General features: G+C 41.5%; 1 protein-coding gene across 2 annotated transcripts; it reads left to right on the top strand.

The window, feature by feature from the left end:
• The first annotated feature begins 389 nt into the window (after positions 1 to 389).
• Positions 390 to 25,675, top strand: si:ch211-278j3.3 (E3 ubiquitin-protein ligase RNF19A). Of its 2 annotated transcripts, none has more exons than XM_058379729.1 (10): positions 390 to 514; positions 6,187 to 6,577; positions 9,143 to 9,594; positions 10,648 to 10,853; positions 11,184 to 11,331; positions 20,061 to 20,223; positions 20,843 to 20,957; positions 23,316 to 23,447; positions 23,710 to 23,968; positions 24,127 to 25,675. In XM_058379729.1, the coding sequence occupies exons 2-10, from the start codon at positions 6,419 to 6,421 to the stop codon at positions 24,314 to 24,316; spliced, it is 1,824 nt and encodes a 607-aa protein (XP_058235712.1). In that variant the 5' UTR covers positions 390 to 514; positions 6,187 to 6,418; the 3' UTR covers positions 24,317 to 25,675. The 2 variants fall into 2 exon arrangements, with proteins under 2 accessions (XP_058235712.1, XP_058235714.1); XM_058379731.1 differs by having other exon boundaries at positions 23,731 to 23,968.
• Positions 25,676 to 25,957: the final 282 nt, after the last annotated feature.

Raw genomic sequence — 25,957 nt, forward strand, 5'->3', positions numbered from 1 at the left:
TAATAATAATAATAATAATTGGTTATTTTTGTATGTTCATGAAGTTTTTATTTAATAAAAAATATTATTATTATTATTATTATTATTATTATTATTATTATTATTAATACTACATGTTGATCTTCGTTGATCTGAGTCAGAAATAGTAAGTCTAAAATGATAGATAGATAGATAGATAGATAGATAGATAGATAGATAGATAGATAGAAATAGAAAAATTCTATTGTAGAAATGATCAATATGCGTGTGTAAAGCAGAGGATCCGCTTTGCGGTAATGCGGATAGAAGGTCAGGCAGTTTTATGGGCGCTAGTAAGTGAAAGGGAAATCTCTCCGAGGTTAACGGGAATCTCCTCTTCCACGTCACGCAGCGTGTCTCTGACCGCGGTGTCGCGCGCTCCCGCTGGCCGGCCGAGTTCTACAGCAGTGGGCGGAGCTGTTCTCGGCTTTTCAGTGGGCGGAGCTAAGCGACGGTTCAGAGCAGCAACACGATAACGCGGCGAAAAAAAAGAGAGGTAAGGGAGAGGATTTTGTTATTATAATTTTTAGGCATTGTTTAATTCTCGTCGTTATTTTTTTTTTTTATCGTGATCAACAGGCGATCTTTAAGGCAATGAAACGGTCACATTTGACCATGCCAGGCTGCAGAGTACGTAGAGTAATAACCTTGCCACTCCCTGCAGTGCTGTGATGCCTGGTCCAGACCCTCTGATTAATTATGAAATATGCGCGCTTCGGTGCTCATCTAAAGACAGCAATTTCGATGTTGTGATACGGTTAAATCTATTTTAGCACCGTCATGTCCGTCCATCGATGTAGCCTTGTCCTATAGAGAGTGTGTCAGTGTTTCGTGGCAGAAGAGAAAGTCAGTGTTACTGTATGATGAGAGCAGCTCCGGTTACTGATGCGCCTTACCGAGCAGCGCGTGCACACAGCCAGGTGTGTGCTGATAAAGCTCTATCGCGTAACCTGCAGTGATGAGATAATGTCTCTATGACTCTGATGTCTCGGATGTCGGTCCCGGTACTAACATCCCTACAGCAATACAGCCCATGCATGTTGTCAGCGGTCTTTAAAACAGTGATTTTGCGCGAGGAAAGTTTGAGCTTTTTCCTTCTTATTTTGACTCGAAATTGTTGTCATGCCATAAAATCGTGGTTTAAACTGAATCAGCAGACTTTACCTTTACTTTCATCCACAGTACCTCTGTACAACAAGCTGTTTTCATCAGTCTACTCACTTTCACTTTAGTTAATATAATAATAATAATAATAATAATAATAATAATAATAATCACCATCATCATCTTCAGTATGACAATTTTTTGTAGCCTACATTCATGCAGTCTGAAAAGAAATATAAGATCCAGTGCTTTTAGTACAGACTTTTGTGTTGGATAATATTTTCCATGAACCGTATTTAATAGTATTTCTCTTTTCTTTTGTGGTTAATAAGTGCTTTCGGTGTGCCTCACTTTTTATTATGAGACTTTGGAATGTAAATACATCAAGTCCCGTTAATGGTCAGAGAGCTGCTTCCAAACCTCATTTTATAGCCTGGGAATTTATTTATTTATTTATTTTTAATCAGCTTTTGGTAGAGACTGAATCAGAGTAGTTCGATAGGTCTGAGCCTGATTATGTAATGCTGCTTGAGTGGGCTGATGTTGGTATTTATTCTAAGACAAAGACTATTGATAGTGGTGATATCTCTGACAATTACCCTATAAAAGATTTAATAATGACTTTCTCATGCTGAATAGCCTTTAATGCTTATGATAATAGTTTAGTAGGAAATCCAGCAGAATTGGATTTTCTCTAACATTTGCTTCTGGTGAAATAAAACATTTGCTCATAAATGAAAGTGTGGATTTTTGTGTGTGTATGTGTCTGTGTGGAAGTACTGTGCCAGCCTGTGTATGTCTGAGAGCCTAGGATGTTCAGAAATAGCTTAAAAGAAGAATGTGTTGTGAGAGGTATCCCAAAACTAATCCTGTTGCTGCTTTTGCACTATAAGGAATATGTGTTGCTAAGAGGGAAAAGTCCCGAAGGATTGGGGATTGTTGTTCTCTTAACCAAGCAACTTGTTAATAAAATAGCATTCTGATTACAGAAGACCAAAGATTGGACATATTAATATTACCTTGCAATATTTCTGCCATTTATTTTTTTGTCTCATCTTCATTTGTATCCCTGAACAAGTACATTTTCATGAAAATACATGACTTTTGATTGATTTTATACCAACTGGTACCGACTTCATGAAAAGCTTTTGTATTATATATAAAGCAGTGAAGAATTTCTTTAACTATAAAAATAATTTTTCAAACCATCGTAGTTTATGATCATAATCTATCTTATTCAAACATTTGGCTCATTATTCATTTGTAATTTTCTTGTTTATTATTGGATCCATATAGATTTTTATTCCGGAAATTTCAGAACACATTAGGCGCAAGTTGGCGTTATTTGATGTTGTTGTCTGACTTGATTGAGCTGATTAGGTTTGGATTAAACTTTTAATCATTCAATTTCAATTTCATTTAATTGACCAGCCAAGCAGAATACCAGCTATAAGAACTCCTTAATAAACAGAATAACCTTTGCCACCACTATAACAAAACAACAAAAACACGTATGCTCTTTTCTCTGATTGCTGGATGCTGGAAGCATGCAAGCTTTATACGTTTGTAGAGTTTAGCTGATGTTTTCAGGTGTTTTTTTTTTTATAGGTGCTCTTTATACTTGTGTAACCTTTATTAGCAACAAGTCTTTACATCATGTTTGTGTCAAATGAACATAAGTGAAAGAGAAAAAACTCAACCATGAATCAAATCACAATTGGATGGGATTTGTAATATTCAGCTGTTTATTGTTATGTGTTAACCTGAACACATAACTCTTTTTCTAATGACAGTGGAGAGTTTAAATGTTCAGATAAAAGGTCTGGGAAAATATTGGCGCTGCCGTTTGTGCACTTAAACATCTCCCAGATGATTTCCCACAAATCCCCAGAATGCCTTTCCCTGGCTTACCATTAGGCTGTTAAATGATGCAGTGTCTCCCTGTAGCTTCTGCCTCCACTCCTCTCTCTAGCCCACATCCATGAGTCTTTCCTTTCAAGAAGGACATTAACAAAATGAAAGGAAACTGGTATCTCAGCCGAAGCGTCTTAATATAGCCCCTGTCAGAATCTTCATTAATGATAATATTGAATTAAAAAAATCATGCTGGCCAGTGGAACATCTGGCTCTATTTCCATTTTCCACAGCATGACCCTGGGGCTATGAGCAAGCAGTTTTATCAACATTCATCAAATTTAGTAGGCATGTTGGGTCTTCTTAAAAGGAAATTCCCCTTTTTCTTGGTATGTACTATTCTGTTGCAAAAGACTGCGTCTTTTACTGTACACATTTTATCAGAATTCATTATATATTGTTCTTCTGTTTAACCAGAATGATAAAATACCCAGAATGCAGTGCACCAGTACGTCATTCAGCAGCACCCATTTAATCTCAGCTAAGGAGAGAACTGTCAGTAACATCGGCATGCTGACTAAGACTTTTATATGCCATTGCTTGTTCAGACTTTAGCTTAACTGAAATATGTCTCCACTATTTTAATCCTAAATCATAATGTAAACTGCCCACAAACATGTGATAAACATGAAATTCACATTAATAAACATTTCTTACCAGTATAAAGGCTTTGAGTTACTGAGATGTGTATATACACTATATTGCCAAAAATTTGGGACATCTGCCTTTACATGCACATGAATATGGCGTTGGCCCATCCTTTGCAGCTATAACAGCTTCAACTCTTCTGGGAAGGCTTTCCACAAGGTTTAGGAGTGTGTTTATGGGAATTTTTGACCATTCCTCTAGAAGTGCATTTGTGAGGTCAGGCACTAATTGTTGGTTGTGAAGGTCTGGCTCACAGTCTCCGCTCTAATTCATCCCAAAGATGTTCTGTCAGCTTGAGATCAGGACTCCGTGAAGGCCAGTCAAGTTCCTTCACACCAAACTCACTCATCCATGTCTTTATGGACCTTGCTTTGTGCACTGGTGTGCAGTCATGTTGGAACAGGAAGGGGTCATCCCTGGGTTCCCACAAAGTTGGGAGCATGAAATTGTCCAAAATGTTTTGGTATACTGAAGCTTTAAGAGTTCCTTTCACTGGAACTAATGGGCCAAGCCCAACCCCTGAAAAACAACACCAGCATTCAGTGATTTGGAGCGGTGTCTCAAAACTTTTGGCAATATAGTATATGTCTACAAGATTGGAAACCCCTGAGTTATAGCTACTGACAGAACACCAAGCCATAAGAGTCTTCTAGATATATACTTACTATATTTGAACACATTTGTAGCTGAATAGCACTCTCTGTCATTTAGTGCTAATCCATAATAATACACGAATATCCTTTTATCCATCATTAATCCGTTTCCTCTGATTAATAGCTCATTTGCTATGGTTATCACATCTCCGTCTGAACAGATTAAAAATGTCTTTTTGTTTACAAACACTGAAGCGCTCTCAACACTGCCAAAAACTGATATTTATGAGTGAGCAGCCAGCGCTTCAAACCAGTCGACTGTAAAACAAGCTTGAATGTGGAGGATCTAGGTTTCTCACTCAAGAAGATGCTAAATGAATCCATTGCCTGTATTTAGCACAAAACAGACAGCAGAAATGCATCATGCTGGGCATGGCTGGATCTTACTTTGTAACAGTAACTAACATGAATCCTCATTTGTTGATTCAGTTTATTTCAGTCACTTGAGTAATCCATTTATTCCATTAGATTGAGGGATTTGCTTATTAGTAGTAGCTAATCCAAGTAGCTATTTGGTATACCATTACCTAGTGCACACCACCAATCTACCAGTTACCTCTCCTATACCTCTCCTTCTCCCCATTCAAATGTCCACCATAGCATAATTTTGCATCCACTTCTGAGGAGGTTTCTCCAGTATTCATACCAGAAAATCTTACAGATAGGAATATTTACAGCTGATTGTATCAATGGTTCAATTTTAGATTTAAGACACATCCATTAACTCCACCCTTCTGGGAGTCCATTTATCAAACTTTTAAATACTACTCCTTAATCGATTCATCAAATACAACCGAAATTTGTTCATCATGATGACAACATATTCTTGATCCTTAATTGTGAAGGAATTTTTTGATAGCATCAGTGTTGCCATGGCGACATATAACATATTAGGCCTACAGCTCACAAATTTGGAAGTGTGTCATATTTCTACTGATCATTCAATGTGGCCTAAAGTTTTCTGTTTCTGAACAGAAGAGATTCGAAATCTAAAGATTTCTGTATAGCACTGGGGCACTGGTATGCACATACACACATATAATACAGCAATAGAAATTCTGTTTCATCATATCATCAGCTGGTAGCAGGAAGTGAAGCTCATAATCTAAACCTTTAAAACTCCTCTTACAGGGTTCATCAGATTCTGATCAAACATGGCCAGCAAGATGTCAAGATATCTATTATACAAAATGCTTGACATCATCTTAAACCCTGTTGCCATGGTGAGATTATCAGTTAATGTCACATTATGTTAGCAGGGAGTGTCTAGAACTAACTCCTTCCTGAAATGTTCATTTCACCTTGAATATTAGATTATATGTCTGTGAGGATTCAAGAATTCAATAATGCCGCTGTGGTATATGTAGTAATCTTTTGTCCGGCAATACATAATACAAATGTCAGTCAAAAACTGAGTGTAATTATAGGTTCATGCCTGAGTGCTGACCAGATACTGTTCAAATGCATGAACAGTGGAGAGTGTCACTATTTCACACTAATTCCCGTTTAAATGATTTGTAAAGTGTTATATTTTTATTATGATATATATGCAGTGTTGTTACAGAGACTGTGGCTCTATAAGCACATGCAAAGACAGGAAAAAAGGAATCTATTTATTAACACGTGTCTTGATTAGTTGTTGTGTTCCCGGGAACACAGTATTATAAGAAGCTCAATGTGGCAAACAGCATGAACCAGGACAAGATGTGAAATTAAATGACTTTTTTTTTCCAGAAAACATTATGAAGGACAACACAAAAAGCTAGTAAAGGACTTCATAAAGATGTATTACTTCATAAAGATGTTAATGAGTAACATGAATAAACCTTTCACTTTTATTTTATTTCAGGTTGAAAACAACGATTGTTGTGGCTGAAGTTGGATGATTACACTACTGGATACTCTACAGGATAATGACTTGTAATAGGATTCACTCTTATAGATGTCAGTCTCACTCTCTCCCAATGTGTGCTCTAGTGCATCTCAGCTTCCAGTCCTAACTGTCCTGTACACACCCTCTCACATACTGAAAAGATCTGATTCGCCCATGTTGGTTTGGTTGGACTGTCACATTTTCTACCATGAAAAGGCCAAAGCAGCAGTCCCAGGCCTTTAGCTTCCTCAATTTCTTTAGCCGCAAGCCCAAGACAGACCCCAAGAGTGAGAAACCCGCAGCTGCCTTGAATCGAGATGAAGTGGTGATTACGCTGACACCCAACGAGCAGGAACACGTACAGAATGTAAGAAAGAGTCATCATTTACTTGAATTAACTACATCAGCACTTTTGCAAGCTTAAATCATCCATTTAAAACTTTCCCTGATAATCAAATACAGGTTTTTGAAGCACCTCAAGGCAACTGGTACACACAGCAGTAATACTGTCTACTGGTGTAATTCAACTATAATTAAACTAATAATTTTTTTTAAAATTCTATAGTAGAAATAGGGACGAATTTTAAAATATTCCTGTAGGGATGATAGAATGAATGCTGACAAAGCCTTACTTTTAGTTAAATTATTTATTACTTTAGTAAAATATTTAGACCAGGTGCAATGTAAGATCTTTATATATTCCAGTCACAGTCACGTTTTTCACCTTGTTAATTTCTTTACTGGTGCTGGTGGAGGTCTTTCTCCAGGCGTAGTAGTATTTGAGTATTTGAATCTTGGCCAGCTAGCTAGGTTGTTTATGTGTGATAAGACATTATGCGGCATAATCTTTGCTGACTGTTAGCTTATATAGAAATATTAGCTTTTGGTGCAGTGGTGGCTCAAGTGGTTAAGGCTCTGGGATATTCATCGGAAAGTCAGGGGTTCAAACTGCCACTGTTGTGCCCTTGAGCAAGGCTCTCTGCTCCAGGGCTGCTGTATCATGGCTGACCCTGTGCTCTGACCCCAACTTCCTAAGATGGGATAATTTTACGATGCTTCTTCTAGCCTGAATAGAAATAACTAGCTGCTAAAAATATCTACATACTGCTGTTGTATAAAACAGCAACCCAAAATGGTAATAATAAACACTTCACATGAAAGGTGTGGCTCAAGAGTCAGTTATAACTGCAGCAGTGAGTGTTCTCACTTCATGAAGTTGCTGCTGAAGAACAGGAGTGAAAATCTCACTGGATTACACAAACTTTATTTGATTATATACACACATGATGGCACATGATCAGAAGACATGTGCATGTTATTACAAATGCAAGAAAGCAGCCAAATCTCTAGGACTTGACCCACATGACTTGAGTCTTGCATAACGTAAGTTCAGCATTGACATTTTTTGTGATTTGTGACACTCAAGGCTTTAAGAATCTAGTTTTACTTTCTTAAAAGTAATGTAAACCTAGATTAGTCATTTTTAATGTTATAATATTATCGTGTCTGTTTTATCTCTGCACCAATGTTATTGTTGAGAGGTGTGAAATGTTGGCCCATCCCATTTCCCATTGTCCTGTTCTCCAGCAGCTGTACACAGAGTTACTCTACACACAGAAACCCAACAGTGTCCGGACTAATCTTATAACAGCTTTGCAGCAAGAAAATAATTCATTTGTTTATGCTGAAATGTCCGATAAGACGATTCTCATTCCATCACCACCAGTGTACTGTGGGAAAAGCCTCAATGACCTTCCTTCAACATTAACATGAAAATATTTTTTTTTTTTTGCAAAGTCACATTTATAGCTACACCCTTAGGTCAAAACAAAGAGAAAATGTAATTTATACCAAGAGAGCATTAGTGTATTAGGTTTTCTTGCTTTATTTCATTGTTATTACATTATTACGGTTTCTCTTGACGTTACTAATGTCATATACTACCATCCTTCCTATTCTAAGAGATCTCTGGAGACCCGAGAGAGTTATGGAAAAACATTGATGTATGACTTTTTCGGCTAATTTTGTCACTCCTGTCTGATCTTCCTCCCCACTCGCTGATATTTAATTAGTGTTATTGTAAGGGTCGCCTTGTTGTTGCCAGGAAACAGTGGTTTAGCTGCAAAGTTTACCCCCTCCGCATGAATACACTCACACACACACACGACTACACATACACTATGTACACAGATACCCTGGAGGTTGTGTGTAGGGAGATGATGTGCTATAAAGGGTTGAGAGTTCAGTCTTACATTGCGCTAGAGTTGCAAGTAATTTAGTCCTTTCTAAGTCGACTTTGAAGCAGATTAACTCGCAAGGCAAAGTCTTGACGCTCTGATGTCACCCGATCTGATTTTTTTAGTCTCTTCAGGAAGCAGGCGATGATATTCTCTATGCTTCTGCTGCATTGCAGAAATGCCAGAGGGAAGTTTTGAAGTCAAAAGTGAAAGCAAGGGCACGAGCAGGAACAAGTTTTAGGTGATCCCGCAGAATGTGATGTTTTCTAGGCTTTGATTCATGGTGGTTGATTGATTAGAATAGGGGCATACAACAATACATATTCTGTACGCATGTGATAAAAATATCTTATGACATACGAACAGTATTTTCATTGCCAAAAACAGAGCTGAACAAACTGCACCGTGATGCCTCCAGTTACTTAATAATAAGTAGGTTAATAATGTGGGTAGAGGTCGATTTATCTGCATTTACTGATTCTTTCTGCCCCATTGCCAGATTCCTGAGCTCTTGTGGGAACATGCTGACCAGAGAAATAGACGATACATACTTATAGACAGCTAAGTGAACAATACATAGGAATCAATGAAAGGGACGGGCTAACAAATGCAGAACTATTATTTGGTGCAATTTAAGATGACAAATTTCCCCCCCCAAACAGTACATTTTAATTTGCTGGATTTTTCCCCCTTAGGAGCCACCTCACACTGAGAGAGATGGAGGAGGAGAGGTTTCTGAAACAGGCTCAGTTAAAGCCAATGGAGCCGAGGTTGAGCAGGCTGTGGAGTGTGTTAGCAGCGGCTCCACAGGCGTCGTGTCGCTTTCTTCCTCGAGCCAAGAGCAGCTCCTCGAGCACCTGGTAGAGTGTCCGTTGTGCCTGCTGAGCCAGCCTCGTGCCCACTTCCCCCGTCTGTCCTCGTGCCCACACCGTGCGTGCACCGACTGCTTGCGTCAGTATCTGCGCATCGAGATCTCAGAGAGCCGTGTGGGTATCGCCTGCCCGCAGTGTCCTGAAGCTCTAGCGCCACCGGATGTCCGTGCAATCCTAGACGACAGTGCATTGCTTGAACGCTTTGAGGAGTATCAGCTCCGCCGTTTCCTGGCTTCCGACCCCGACACACGCTGGTGCCCAGCTCCAGACTGCAGGTTGGCACTAATTACTATTACAAGCTGTTTTTACATTTTAAGAGATAATAAGGCAGATCAGAGGCAAACCAGCGTACAATGACAGTACTGATTGTCAGTAAATACTATTATACACAGGAGCATTCATGAAACCTTTTGGCATATTTTGGTATTCCTCTTTATCATTTTTCTGATGAAATTTTGCCATTTTTCCGCTTTTAAAAGCTGCAGTAGTGGACACAGTGCCACAGTAATAGTTTGTTCCTCACTTTTGCATAATGCATAGCTCTAGAGGCCAAGGTTGGATTTCCTCTCAGCAACCAAGGAGGCCTAATAAAGGGAAGCTGAGACTCTGTACTGCTAATTTTTATATGTTGTACGTCTCCTGCCCTCATTATACCCTAAATAGTCTAATATCATAATTTCTTACACTGAATTATTGCAAAGCTGTGTCACATAGAAATATTTTAGCTGAGAGACTTTGGTTCTTTTTATTACTGAAAGAATCTACGTTTACTGAAAGAGGCCTGATTTCCAACCATCTTGCCAACCCTGCACCACTAACTCTTTCAAACTAGAATAGCCATGACAGTCTGTGGGATCCAAGCACTCTTTACAAATTGAACCCTCAGCAGCTTGTTCCTGCCAAGCTACACAGAACAATAAAGAGATAAAGATTGCAATATATAGCAGCGATATTGTTTAACAATTCTCAGTATGTTTCGGATAATTACTGAAGGTCAGACTCCTCTGAAAAGTTTGACCAAATTTGAAGATCCTGCATCTTGTCAGAGTTTAATGAACAGCTAAACTCAGCATGTTATCATAGCTTTAACTTAAATGTCAGTTTTTCTTACAGATTTAACAGATGGCAGAAAGAAGAATTCATGTCCTGCGTCATTTTACTATGAAACATCACTTGGTTGCCCCTTCATTCAGATTTCGATGTCTATATCAATGCTTTCATTCCAATTGTGCAGATTATAACATACCATTAGGCTACTTGTAGATAAAATCAGCTGCAGATAATGTTAATAAAGTGTGTTGATGTGTGTCATGTTACTGTGTGATCAGTTACGCAGTGATAGCGTATGGCTGTGCCGAGTGTCCTAAGCTGAGCTGTGGCCGTGAGGGCTGCGACACGGAGTTCTGCTACCACTGCCGTCAGTTGTGGCACCCAGATCAGACGTGCGATCAAGCCAGACGACAACGAGCCCGCCACACATTGGGCAGCACCGACGCCTCAGCACTCTATGTCTTCAGTGAGGAACCTGGAGGAGGTAAAGCCCAAAATGTTTGGGTTATATAATGAATAGTCTGACCAAATCACTGCTTCTTTTCACTGATTAGGAATTGTGAAATATCTCTTATCATTTTTAAGTATATACCAGTAACACAAGTATCTGCATCTCAGTCAGTCTCAGTATAAACAATTAACTAACCTCTAACTCTAAATCAAGTTGAGCAGATGAGGGTTCAGGGATCCAATAGGCAGCCAGGATTCAAACTCACAAACAGCCTAAACCACTGACTCAACCCTGCCCAGTGATACAACCTTTAACCATTTTTCCCCTTTTGGGTAATCCTGGCCTGTGGTGTGTGTGTTTTAGATGCTGAGGAGATTAAAGCTTGCCCACGCTGCGGTGCCTACATCATGAAGACTAATGATGGCAGCTGCAACCGGATGAACTGCACAGTTTGTGCCTGTCAGTTCTGCTGGCTGTGTATGCAGGAGATCACAGACGTGCACTACCTCAGGTGTGTAACCCTGTCAAATATACAGCACTGACAGAGACACAGTAGACTGAGTTCATCACTAATGCTGTCACTAGACTTCAACACTTCAATCTAAAGCATAACCTCCAGCTTCATGTTTTATATTACTGCATTGTTGAATTCTGGATTCTGATTGGTCGGAAGATTAATGATGCTGTTTTACAGAATGCATGTGCCTTTGTGTGGTACTACATAAAATATTAACATTTATCTAAAGAACATGTTCTGGGTTATTGCTTTAAGGTTGTAGAGTTACATAGATTAGGTTCTAGTTTGAAGGTAATAACTGCATTGGCTGTGTGTGTGTGTGTGTGTGTGTGTGTGTGTGTGCGTGTCACATGCAATTGTGTAACAGGAGCTTTTGAGCAGCTTATAAGTACGAGCACCATCATGATTTCATTGATTCTAGTTTTAATATGAAGTCTTTTCTGTTGATCATATAATAATAATGATGATTCAATGATGGAGATTTGAGCACTGAACTGATCATGGCAATAGCAGTCCAAAGCCACCTCCATGGTCTCTAAGTGGTAAAGCAATCCACAGCAATACCATGAATCTCCAGGCTGTCCACATGGGGCCATCCTCAGTAGCAGTGAGCAGCCTCCATGTGATGAGACTCCAACCAGAAGTAGGACATCAGAATGGATCAGGCAGGTCCAGACAGAGCAGAAGTGGTCAGGAAGTCTGCTATCTCAGGATCCCTATTTGTTGCTGAATGATTATTAAGCAGAAGATCTGATTAAATCCACTCTTGGGCACAGGCCAGCACTAATGTTAATCAATTAATCATTTCTCTACATATTTCCTTGTCTATGCAACCCAGATCCCATTGATTACTAGAATGGGTGAGAAGCAAATGAGCTTCACTTTTAAGTGCTGAACAAAAATAAGCTTAATATTTTAGAGTATTCTCCTTTTGTGAAAGTTGAGTTCTGTTTTTGGTCGACTCGAGTCTATACATTATTCAAAGATTATATCTATTTATCTCAATTGTTCCATATGTTTAGTTGAGCATAGTCTTGTCATTTTACTGACTCCTCAACAGGACATCAGCAATGCTTAGATACTTGCAGTATATCATCTGCCAGCTGACATGCAATAGGTCACTTTCACGGTCATAAATATTAAAAGAGCTAAATGGCTAGGATAGCTTAACATTACAGACCTAGCCCTCAGTTTAGACTGATTAATGAGTAAGCTGAGTATCGATGGCATAAATATTAGTATTGCATACTGATAATGATAAAGGTTCCATTCAGAAGAGGCTGGTCCTTTATACAATACAGTGAAATATCGATGAACCTGATGAGAGAATTTGTATTTTTATTATTATTATTATTATTATTATTATTATTATTATTATTATTATTGTTGTTGTTGTTGTGATTATTATTATTATTGTTGTTATTATTATTATTATTATTATTATTATTATTATTTTATTATATAGGGTACCAATTCCCCTGATGCAGACAGACCGTAATTCCTCCTCAGTGTCACAATGTGCTTCATAGCCTTCACACCGATCAGGCATAACATTATGAGAGGTGAAGTGAATAGCACTGATTATCTCCTCATCATGGCACCTGTTAGTGGGTGGAATATATTAGATAGAGAGATAGATAGATTAGGGAGCAAGTGAACATTTTGTTCTCAAAGTTGATGTGTTAGAAGCAGGAAAAATGGGCAAGCGTAAAGATTTGAGCAAGTTTGAAAAGGGCCAAACTGTGATGGCTAGACGACTGGATCAGAGCATCTCCAAAACCGCAGCTCTTGTGGGGTGTTCCCGGTCTGCAGTGGTCAGTATCTATTAACAGTATTCTGTAAGTCTTTTAAGTCCTGTAAGTATCCTTTAAGTGGGAGCCCATTGAGGCCCCACCTTGCAACTTACAAGACTTAAAGGATCTACTGCTAACATCTTGGTGCCAGATACCACAGGACACCTTCAGGGATCTAGTGGATTCTATGCCTCGATGGGTCAGGGTTGTTTAGGCCGCAAAATGGGTACAAACACAATATTAGGCAGGTGGTCATATTGTTATGCCTGTTCGGTGTATGTCTTGTTTTATGTCTATACAGTTGCATTGACTCATGAGTATTTTTCAGTTTTCTTTCTGCTTTCTGTTTATCCTCCTCTATGTACAAAAAAAATCACAAAGCTGTTTATAAAAGAAGATAGACTGCACTGAAATATGATTTTCAATTATTGTCTAAGCATTCTGTTCAATAACAGTGGAATAATGATGAAATGCATTTCTTCCAGCACAAGAGTCTAAAATGTGTCTCTGTGCCATGAGTGTTTCATTTCGAGCCTATTATACAAATACAGGAGAAAGCTAGGAGGCATCTCAAGGCGATATTTCCCTTAGCTGTTTAAGCCGAGAAGACCAGTGTAGTTGTAATATCTCATAAGAGATCCTGTATTGTTGACATTGACATGATGAATATTCTTGATGGACATCTAGCAAATGTAGACCTGTTAGCTTATTCTAATGGTTTGGCAATGGATTGCATGTGTGTGTGTGTGTGTGTGTGTGTGTGCTATACCTACGTGCTATAATAGTGAATGTCTGGCTCTATTCTCTCTGCTGACGTGTGTATATCTCTCCCAGTCTGACAGTCTGAGATCGCCCCTTCTTTCATATCACTGAGGACAAAACTCTCCTTATGACCCTTTTCCTTTTCAGCTGCTAGGACATTTTGACAACACATTTCTCCTTAACCCTGTTAAGCTGTTCACTTGAACATTATGTTCACGGACTTTGGTCACAGTGCCCTAAAGCGATCACAACTCTTGGGCTGTCTGAGTTGTACTTATAGCAATCATAATTCACAAAAGCATGGCACATATTAATTAAGGCTAAGATCCCAGAGCTGTTTGTCCATACAGTGAAACCCACACATAATAGCCCTTCAGCTTAACCTGAACAATGCGGCTATTGTTTGGTGGTAAATAGAGATCATCGTTCATTTCAATCTAAACATTTTGCTTCATAGCACAATCACGTTTTGTTGTCAGAACTCAGTCATTTGTGGACACAGGCTGCAGATATTTTTTCCGTGTTCCTCAATGAAAGAAAAGGTGATTAAGTTTATTATTACACATTAAACAGGCTTTAATTAGGATTGTGTAAGGAATAGCACACAACACACTGCGCGGTTATTAAAAAAATAATCCAAACCGTGGAGCTGAATTGATTAAAAGTGTTGACCAGAGCAAGAGTTTTATTTATTAATGAATGAAATGTCACACATTTTAATGTTTTATAGTTAGATTTAATGTTGTGGAACATCTGAGAGACATGTTGTGATAAATATTAATGTCTGTCTGTCTCTCTCTCTCTCTCTCTCTCTCCATCAATAAGACTTTCCCTTTAAAGCACACCAGACACCCATTTCATAAATTTTAAGTAATTGGCTGCTAAGAAAACACTTAGATGATTAGACATTTTTTCTGTATTCAACATGTTTTCTAATCTGTTTATTAGATTATTAGATGTGTCCACTGTACCAGTCCTTGTGAATGAGCTAGTACTATAGAAACAATAATTTATTAGATCTAGCACATTGTAACGATGCTTGCAGGACCAGAGCACCAGAGGGAGCCATCACCCGAATATTGACATTTGCAAACTCACTTCCTGTCTTACTCGGGTATTTAAGCAGCACGCTGCCTGTTCTCTCTAGTGGATTACGTACCAAGCCTTGTTTATTGTTCCTGATTGCCTGCTACGTGTATGATCTTTGCCTGTTACTGTTTTCTACGAGTCGCGGTTTTGGTTTCTGTTCGCTAGTTCTTGATTTTCCGGTTTTTGACCCTTTCGCTTAGCCATATCGATTCCGATTCTTGCCTGCCGTTTTGTGAATAAAGATCTGCATATGGATTCTACTACGCCTGCCTCGAGTGCGTCCTTACAGAATACTTCGCCTTCAGAGAATCCAGCGGATCCTCGTGCAACCTTAGTTCGCCAAGGACATATGATCCGGTTCTACCAGGACCAGGTGGAGGCGTTAAAAGCCACCAACGCGCTGCTACGACAACGACAATCTCCCGCCGCAGCTCCAGTTCCGCCTCCGCGCAGTGAAATTCCACGCTTCGCGCTGCCAGAAAAGTTTGATGGTGCCGCGGATCGATGCCGGGGTTTCCTGCGCCAGTGTGACAACTTTTTCGCTCAACAGACGGAGGTATACTGCAGCGATAGCGTCAGATGCGCATTCCTTTTATCTCTGCTGACGGGCAAGGCGCTGGATTGGGCTTCGGCTGTGTGGGATTCGGATCCTTAGGTCAAGACCTCAGCTGATTACTTCGCGAATCTGATCAGGGAAGTGTTTGAGTATCCGGCAGGAGGTAAAGACATTTCTGTCCTATTACTGGAATTACGCCAAGGAACTGATACAGCTGCTGATTTTGCTATTACGTTCCGCACGCTCGCTGCTCAGTCAGGCTGGAATGAGGCGGCATTAATAGCGGTGTTTCGGGAAGGACTTACTATAGAGCTGAAGGCGGAAATGGCGTGCAGAGACACTGATGTTACTCTCTCCCAGTACATATCCACTGCTATTCGCCTTGACAACCTGCGGCGCCAGCATCGTACTCGCACCCCCACACCTCGTTCCTCACCACGTGGCACTATGGAATACCACAGCAAGAAGGAGGAAGTCACCGAGCCTATGCAACTGGGGAGGTCTCGTGTTTCTGAGGTTGAGCGCGAACGCCGTGTGCAGATGCAGCTGTGCTTCTACTGTGGACAACAGGTCACAGAGTCTTCCAATGCCCAGAGAAGCCTGCCACATCCCAGAGAGAAGTCGTGAAGCTGGTTTCTAAGGTTTCTCTTCCTGCCTTCGTCCTTCACAATGACACTCGTTTTTTCGTCACAGCGCTGGTTGACTCCGGATCAGCAGTGAACCTGATAGACAGCAACCTGGTCCGTGAGCTCGGCCTATCAACTATCCCATGCACTCCGCTGTTAAGTCACTGCCATAAATGATCAGCCCATTGGGGAGGGCCTTCTTACTCACCACACACCTCTCATGGAGGTTCAGATCGGATTATTTCACAGAGAAAGACTGAGATTTTTCGTTATTTCCTCACCATCACACCCTGTCGTCCTAGGCCTTCCCTGGCTTCAACTTCATGACCCGGACATTTCATGGAAGGAGGGGGAATTAAAAAGGTGGTCTACCTTCTGCCTAGAGAACTGTTTTTGCAACCCGATAACCCGTCCATGCCTTTCCACGTCTATCAAAAGCCCCGAATCATCGTTCCAAGTCACACTCCCTAAAGAATACCAAGATTTCCAAGAGGTCTTCAGTAAAGAAAAGGCCCCCAGATTACCCACACATCAACCCTGGGACTGTGCCATTGACCTTCTTCCGAACACCATGCCACCTAAGAATCGTATTTACCCCCTGTCACTTCCTGAAAAGCTTGCTATGGAGGAATATATTGAGGAAGCACTTGCAGCTGGATACATCCGCCCGTCTACCTCACCAGCGGCAGCAGGGTTCTTCTTCGTAGAAAAGAAGGACAGCGGCCTTCGACCCTGCATTGACTTCCGAGGCCTGAACGCAATCACAGTCCCGTATCCTTACCCTCTTCCCCTGGTTCCCGAAGCCCTCGAACAGTTACAAGGAGCCAAAATCTTCACCAAGCTTTACCTGCGCAGCGCCTACAATCTCATCTGGATAAAGGAGGGCGACGAATGGAAGACAGCGTTTCACACAACACATGGACATTACAAGTATCTGGTCATGCCATATGGACTCACGAACGCCCCCGCCGTCTTCCAGTCACTTATCAATGAAGTGTTCAGGGATATGCTAAACAAATTCGTCATTGCTTACATAGATGACATCCTCATATTCCACCAGCCTAGATCAACACGTTTCTCATGTTCGTGCTGTCCTCCAACGCCTCACCAACCACAATCTCTATGTGAAACTGGAGAAATGTGAGTTTCACCGTTCCACAGTAACATTTCTAGGATATGTAATCTCGCATGAAGGAGTAGAAATGGATCAATCGAAAGTGTCCGCCATTACATCCTGGCCCGAACCTACCTCCATCAAGGGTTTGCAACGCTTCCTTGGATTTGGACTTTTACAGGAGATTCATCAGGAACTACAGTACCATTGCTAGCCCAATGACTTCACTGCTGAAAGACAAGCCCAAGAAATTAAAGTGGACTGATCATGCCAGAGCTGCTTTTCAGAAACTTTAAGAAAAGTTTTTCTTCTGCTCTGATACTCCGTCATCCTAACCCTGAGCTGCCGTTTGTAGTGGAGGTGGACGCTTCGAGCTGTGGGATAGGGGCTGTGCTTTCTCAACGTCAACCAGAGTCCGGAAAACTGCATCCTTGTGCCTTTTTCTCCCGAAAGCTCACACCGGCCGAAATGAACTATGACGTAGGGAACCGGGAACTACTATCGATAAAGGCTGCCCTGGAAGAATGGAGGCACTGGCTCGAAGGGGCCCGCCACCCGTTCCTGGTCCTTACCGATCACAGAAATCTGGCCTATCTTCGGGAAGCCAAGCGTCTCAACCCATGGCAAGCTAGGTGGGCGCTATTCTTTACACGATTCAAGTTTTCAGTCTCCTACCACCCGGGTCTAAGAATGGGAAAGCAGATGCCCTGTCGCGAATCCATGAAACCCTGGAGCCACCATCCAGCCCAGAGCCTATCTGTGCAGTGGGACCTGAGTGAAATTGAACGGGCTCAATCGACAGAGCCCCCCCCCCCCCCCCCCCAACATGTCCACCGACCAAAGCTTATGTACCCACAGGTTTCCGCCAACAAGTGTTACGATGGACCCATGAGAGCCTGAGTTCAGGACACCCCGGCACCTGTAGAACCATTCAGCTGGTACGACAAAGATTCTGGTGGCCATCGCTCAACCACGATGTCGAGGAGTTTATCCGTTCCTGCTCGGTCCAGTCCCGAACGAGCCGTCAGCTACCAGAAGGTCTACTTCAACCACTGCCAGTTCCACGCCGACCCTGGTCTCACATCTCAGTAGACTTTCTCACAGACCTCCCTGTCTCTCAAGGTTTCACCACAGTCATGGTTGTAATCGACTGCTTTTCCAAGTCCTGCAAGTTAATCCCCATGAAAGGTCTGCCTACTGCCATGGAAACAGCCACAGCCATTTTCCAAAACATCTTCCGTCACTATGGTTTACCCAAGGACATTGTTTCTGATCGCGGCCCACAGTTCACATCTCGTGTGTGGTCGGAGTTTTGCAAACAACTCGGGATCAATGTCAGCCTCAGCTCTGGGTATCACCCCCAGTCCAATGGCCAAGCGGAGCGGCTTATTCAAGAAATTGGGAGGTTCCTAAGAACATACTGCAGCCGTGAGCAACACCGTTGGAGTGAGTTTCTCCCCTGGGCTGAGTATGCCCAAAACTCGTTGCGCCACTCCTCGACTGGCTTAACTCCCTTCCAATGTGTATTGGGCTATCAACCTCTGCTCTTTCCTTGGTCCGGGGAACCCTCGGATGTGCCTACAGTTGAAGCTTGGGCAAGACGTAGTCAGGAGGTCTGGGAAAGGGCCCATGTTCGTCTCCAGAGAGCGATCCGACGACAAGAGCTCCAAGCTAACCGGCGTCGGCATCCCCACCCAGGTTACCAAGTGGGTCAGAAGGTGTGGCTTTCTACTAGGAATATAAAACTAAAACTTCCTTGTCATAAGTTAAGCCCCAAGTTTGTTAGCCCGTTTAAAATTCTACACCAAGTTAATCCAGTTTCTTTCCACCTTGAGCTTCCAGCATCGTATCGTATCTCGCCTACCTTCCATGTGTCTTTACTCAAGCCCTTCCACGAGCCTCAAACCACCGGCCCCGCTATCACTGAACCTCCCCCACCACTGGACATTGATGGCTCCCTTGCCTACCAGGTGCGCACCATCCTGAATTCCCGTCGTCGAGGTGGCCGCCTTCAGTATCTGGTGGATTGGGAGGGTTACGGCCCAGAGGAGCGTTGTTGGGTTAATGCACAGGACATTCTCGACCCCTCGCTCACTGAGGAATTCCATCTGAGCCTCCCGAATCGACCTGCTCCTCGTCCATGGGGGCGCCCGCGTCGACGAACACCTGGAGGTGTTCCTAGAGGGGGGGGGTTCTGTAACGATGCTTGCAGAACCAGAGCACCAGAGGGAGCCATCACCCGAATATTGTTCACTGCGAAGTATTGGTCTCTCTAGTGGATTACGTACCAAGCCTTGTTTATTGTTCCTGATTGCCTGCTATGTGTATGATCTTTGCCTGTTACTGTTTTCTATGAGTCTCGGTTTTGCGGTTTTGGTTTCTGTTCGCTAGTTCTTGATTTTCCGGTTTTTGACCCTTTCACTTAGCCATATCGATTCCGATACTTGCCTGCCGTTTTGTGAATAAAGATCTGCATATGGATTCTACTACGCCTGCCTCGAGCGCGTCCTTACACACATTAATATAAGTCTGTCATTTATTTTATAGTTAACTCTATCCAAGCCGTTCTGTTGTACAGAATTAACGCACACATTCCGACTAATTAGATTCAAGAATTCAACCTCGCTGCAATATTGCTTAGCTTGACACTCCTGCACCTGAGATTTGGTGAACAGTAAACCTATACTGTATATTGCTAGACATGTTCATGGCGCAAGTACCATCCGGAAACTTGTCTTATGTGTATTATTCTTTTCCTCATCCTTGCTGTGTATTTTTCGCAGCCCATCAGGCTGCACTTTTTGGGGAAAGAAGCCGTGGTCACAGACGCGTAAGGTGCTATGGCAGGTGGGAATGCTGCTTGGGGCTCCAGTGGTGATCTCACTGATTGCAGGCATCGCCATACCAGTCATTATCGTGGGCATCCCGATATACATGGGCCGCAGGGTACGTATATGGTCTATCTGATAAGAACTACTAATAGCAAATATCAGCTGCTCAGACTTACATTCCCCCATGGTATTTGCATGTGTCTCGAATATATCTCCGCTTGTGCAGCAAATCTGTAATAGCAACTCAATGTCGCATAAATACTAGCCCATACTGAACAAAAACTCAGTGTATAGATATATTTTGCTTTGATAAAATATAGAGTTGACAATATATTCAAAGGAAATGTTGTCAGAGTTTGAGGATTAACAAACACAACTTTTAATGAACTTGACCACAGATAAAGCCACAGATATGTAGCTTTATACTCGTATACAGGCAGTTTAGCATAGTGGAGCTGGTATAGATGTTTCAATAAAGAAAGTGAATAGATATCATGTATTCAAATGGTCTAAAGGTAGCCCGAGTCCATGTGATAACCGCATTGGGGACTAAGCGGCCATTTAATGTTGTAGAGGAGATTTCCATTTACACTTTTTTACAAACCTAGTGTGACTGTATCTGTACTTCCACTTATCTAGTCATGTGACAGTGTGTTGATACCAAGTATGAACAAGGCATACATCTGAGATTAAAAATGTATTTCTCTCATGGTTCTTGTTTGCATTTCTTTCAGGTCCATGGTCGCTGTAAGAAAAACAATATCTCAGGAAGTAAACATTACTTGACAGTAGCCAGCGGGGTCATGACATCAGTGTTCGTCTCTCCGGTCTTAGCAGCCGTCACTGTGGGTAAGATTATTTTTTATGAGTGCATCAGTCACAGTATTAATGTAATTTATAGGATCATTCTTGGCTGACAAACGTATAAACTATAAACCTAGCCGTAAGAGAGAGATGCGAGATCTCATGCGAGGCAGAGAACATCTCCCATCGTTAGTAGGCTGTTACTCATGTAGGTGGCTTATGTAGGGAGAAAGTGCTGACTAAGCGCTTAGCGTCCCAGTTCACTCCCACAACAAAGCTCCTGCTGCAAGACTCCTCCTTGGGGGTAAAACACTGTGCATGCGGATGGTGATATACACGCATGCGCTTGCACCTAATCGTGTCCTTCTTCATGTTGTCATACTGCTAGCACCATGGAAACAATTGGGAGATTAGCTCCGGGTCTTTTCATGCACAGCGATGCCTTCGAGTCTTGTTTTCTCACACATATGTTCACTCCTCTAGCCCCTTGATGAGTCATACGGTCCTCGGCATTAGGGCCATAGCGAGGGCTTTAGTGGCAAAATTACAGCAGCTTGTTGCTACTGAAGTGTCACATCGATCTGCATGGCATGACCATTCACTTTGTGTATGCCTGCCTTCTCTCTCTCTTTCTCTCTGCCTGCCTCTCTCTCTTCCCTTTGTCACTCACCCTGTCTCATTCTGTCTCTCTCTCTCTCTCATCTGTCTGTCTCTCTCTTTCTCTTTCTCTCTGCCTGCCTCTTTCTCGCTCTGTCTTTTCCCTTTATCACTTACCCTGTCTCGTTCTCTGTCCTTCTCTCTCTCTCTCTCTCTCACACTATCTCTCTCTCTCTCTCTCTGTCTGCCTGCTTCTCTCTTTCTTCACCTGCCTCTCTCTCTCCCTCTCTTTCTCTCTGCCTGCCTCTTTCTCGCTCTGTCTTTTCCCTTTATCACTCACTCTCTCGTTCTCTGTCTCTCTCTCTCTCTGCATGTGAATAGCATTATCAGCTCCAGTTTTAACAGTTGCACAGAGGGACCCTGTCCCCTGAGCACAAGACAGTTACACAATGGTGTAAACAATGCTACTCTGTTCTGCTCCACACTATGAAGAATGATGACCTTTTGTCCCCTGGCTCAATGAGCCGTGACATGAGTCTCTGTAGCATGTATTATTTCCCTGTATGTTTATAGTGCCACTGGTTGTATTATTGCTCCATATTTTAAGACATTGTGATTTTAATATACAGTAAAGTTTATATTATACTTTCTTGAGAATTGAGGTCATATCTGGAGACAGTAGATCCCTCCTCTAGTCATCTTGCAAAGCAATGTGCATTTATATCATACCTGCTACCCTTATCTGCCATATCAACCTTACACATTTTACAAACTTTGAAATTTAGTCCAAACTCACCAGAAGAGCTATATATTTTTCATAATATAAATTGTGCAGGTGTTTTGTATTCTCCAGTAGCTATAAACCTTTTTCCCCAGTATGTTCCATTGCAAAATTAACTTATGGGACATTTTCAGTCAGTATAAACAAATTATTTTATCGCCTCAAGTCTGAGATAAAATGAATCAGGACATTGTTGGCTTTCAGTGTGAAGTTTTTACCTCTTTTGGGATAACCTTACACAGAATTTTAGTGATTGAAGATAATGTCTTTGAATTGTAGATGCTTTTAAGTATGCATTTGGGGCATCTCAGAGAGCCGAAATGTGTTTGATATTACCATTTACTTTGAGGATAGAAACATTTGTGTTGTGGGGTTTGTTTTTCAATTGTTCATTTGTGTTTTGAGGGTTTTTTAGGAACTTTTCTATGAATATATTGCCCCTAGTAGGATAGGCAAGAACAGAAATACTTATGAAAAACTGCAATTCCATATGTCCGTTTCCTTTGAGCCATTAACCTTTGGAGAGTGACATGACAGACATTTAATGCTGAACATGGGCATCGCAAAACAGGAGGAAATTCCATTTTTTAGTCTCTGGTAAAAAGAGAGAACTGACTCTCTTGAAGCCCTGACCTTTCCTCCTTTCACACTATTAATGTTTCGTCTCATGCCATTTGACCCAGTGCCATTTGCTCTGATGTGGCACCCTTGCCTTGCTATATGTGTATATGTGTGTGTGTGTGTGTGTATATGTATGTATTATATTTAATATATAACAGATAATTGTTAATGGAAATGATTGGATAGAGATTAAAAATTTGCTTTGCTCTCATGAACTGCTGTCCTGTGCTCAGACAAGTTCAATCAGTTTGAGCAGTTCGGAGTAGTCAGGTTCTATTTTATTTGATGGAAAGGAATAGGCAATAAAATTTCTGAGCAAATGGGATTCATCAGCAAGTTTGTTTTTGTTGGTTGGGAAAAGTTCTCAAAACTCTGAAAACAATACATCTCTCCTGTATTTCCAGCGGTTGGAGTGCCTCTGATGCTGACATACGTTTATGGCGTCGTCCCCATGTCTCTGTGTCGTAACGGCTGGTGCAGGCCTCAAGCTGAAGCCCCTGAAACACGGAAGATCCAGTTAGAGGACCTGGCCAATTGTAAGTCTGCCATTACAAGACACTATTATGCAATTTGAGTAGCTTTTTTAGGACTAGATATATGCAGAACCTTATTTAGGTTAGAATTCAGACATGAATTCTAGTTTCCTGTTTACATAAGAGTCTCAATTCTTTATAGTAATAGCACTAAAAAATGTTCCACTTTTATGTTAATGAAATATATACTAATCATGCCTGTGGTACTAGCTCCATTATATTGTTTAATTGATAATTCAACCTTCTGTTTCAACTTCTCTTGAAGATCTTTTGTCTTCTCATGTAGTCACTGATCACTGGACTGGGCAGACCAATCCAGCGCTGAACGAAACCGGGCTCCAGGAAGTGAGTGTGGACGAAGCAGTAGCATTACCTGGTACCAGTGCTGTCCTCTCACAGCCTGAGGGATCCTCCAATCCATCTGATGATGTACAGGTGGTAAGCGCCAGACAAGACAACAAATCAGATGATGTGGATGCTGTCGAGGAGTGTGTCTTTAGCAGCACTCGGACCATTGCTTTGAGGTGGGTCCAAATTTGTGTAATGCAAGCAAAATTGAGCTGTATGTTAATTTATTTATACAGTGGACCATGTTTTCTTAATGATGGGGCATCCAGTACAAATAGTAAACAGATTATGAGTTAACCAATGTGAGGCTGGAATTACTGCCATGTGACTGCAGGGAGGGGACCAATATCGAGGTACGGGTGGAGATCGAGGCACAGCCACGTGGCGGACGTCAGCCCAGTCTCAGCAGCGTCCTCTCTAGTCGGAGCCTGTCAGCCGAATCCCTCCATCAATCACACGATCCTCTCAGTGCCTCTCAAAGGCCAGTGAACGAAGACCCCCAACCAATTACACAGATCGTCTGATCGTCAGCCGCTTTCATCATCCACTGTACCTCCAACCAGCTGCTTCTAGCCTCTGTCCGTTTACACAGAGACAGAGAAATGGAGACCAATGGAGCGAGAGAGGACGAGATGTGGAGAGAACAAGAGAGAGAGAATTCAGTATCACGAGAGAGGGCATGGGGACAAACATCTAGAGCAGCTGCCAATATACCACTCTGATGACTAATGATAGTATGAACTAAAATGACCGAACGCATGTTTGCAAGCCAGTTTTGTGGTTGTTAGCCTCTTTTTTACTGTGGTACAATGAAAAAAATTGGCTATCCAGATGGTATTTTATTTCATTTTTGTTTAGCCCTTCTTCTAGCTGCAATACACTTTTTTGTATAAAGTGGCTGTTTGATTCCCTTAAAATATAACAATAAATTCAAGAACCACAGCATGATTTTCTCTGAAGCAGTGAATTTCCTAGTTTGACATACAGCTTTTACACACTATTATGGAATCGATTGCTTCCTTGCCTGGAGAACACAATACTACTGGCAACCTTGCAGCAGGGTATCATGTCATTCCCATATGATGTTCATTCACTGAAATTATACAGGTTTTAACACAATACCAGGTACTGTCCTATTCAAGTTGCAATGGAAAATAATGGGCCTTTGATTTAGATTTAGCCTACAAGCCTACTCATTTAAATACTAATCTCTAGCATTCCCTGTATGTAATAACTAACTGAATATAAACCTTGTTAATGCAGTTGAAAGGAAGGCGTCTTAGCCAAAATGATTCTCCATAACTGTATTGCATCCAGTGTGTAAGAGCACAGATTGCTTACTGACTTCATTCAGACTTGAGTTCTTTTCTAGAAGCTCTAATAGGCCACCGTGTCCTACTGTATTTCTTTGATGATTGAGCCAATAAACTGCATTCAGCTTAGATGATGCAATTGGATGAGCACTTTTATGGACTAGAGTTACTAGAGATAGTAGGGAATGTGGTGTGTTATGCGTGTCCAGTTTATGTTTACAGAAAGTGAGCTTCGGTAATATGGCTGGACCGAATTCCATGAGTGCAACAAGAGTCTTAGTTAAAGCAGCCTCTCAAACCACTGCATATAGAGGCATGAAGTCACGATGACCCTCCTTGCGGAAACCACTCCTTGTAGACTTGCTCTCTGCAATTCAGCAGTAAGCGCACCGACGCAAAATCTCATATCAGCATGTCATCTGAGGGCTCTTCTTACCCAAGAAAACAGCAGATGGGTGAAATGTTTGATGATTTCATTGTGGGGGTGAATATACCCACAGCTCCAAAGTAAATGTATGTGCAATGTAGATTTGGAAAACTGAAATGGTGTATGAATAAACAAATTCTAAGAAAGAAATTATTGTGTTCATGGTGATTATATGTTATTTCATTATTATTAGCACTACATGGCTATTTACTGAGCTGCCAAGCTTGAGACTTTCTTGTATTAAAATTCTTTATGTAATAACAGCAAAACACTCCTAGAGGGAGCTAAAGGACATGCCATGTATTGATGCTTGTTTAAACTCTTCTCTTTACTTGTCCCTCCTAATTTGGCACCGATTATTAGATTCATTTAAAAAGTTACTGTTCGCTAGGATACTTTGAGAATATTTATGAAAGAATCTTATT

This window comes from Hemibagrus wyckioides, linkage group LG25, assembly GCF_019097595.1.
Source record: "Hemibagrus wyckioides isolate EC202008001 linkage group LG25, SWU_Hwy_1.0, whole genome shotgun sequence".
Classification (NCBI taxonomy): Eukaryota; Metazoa; Chordata; class Actinopteri; order Siluriformes; family Bagridae; genus Hemibagrus; species Hemibagrus wyckioides.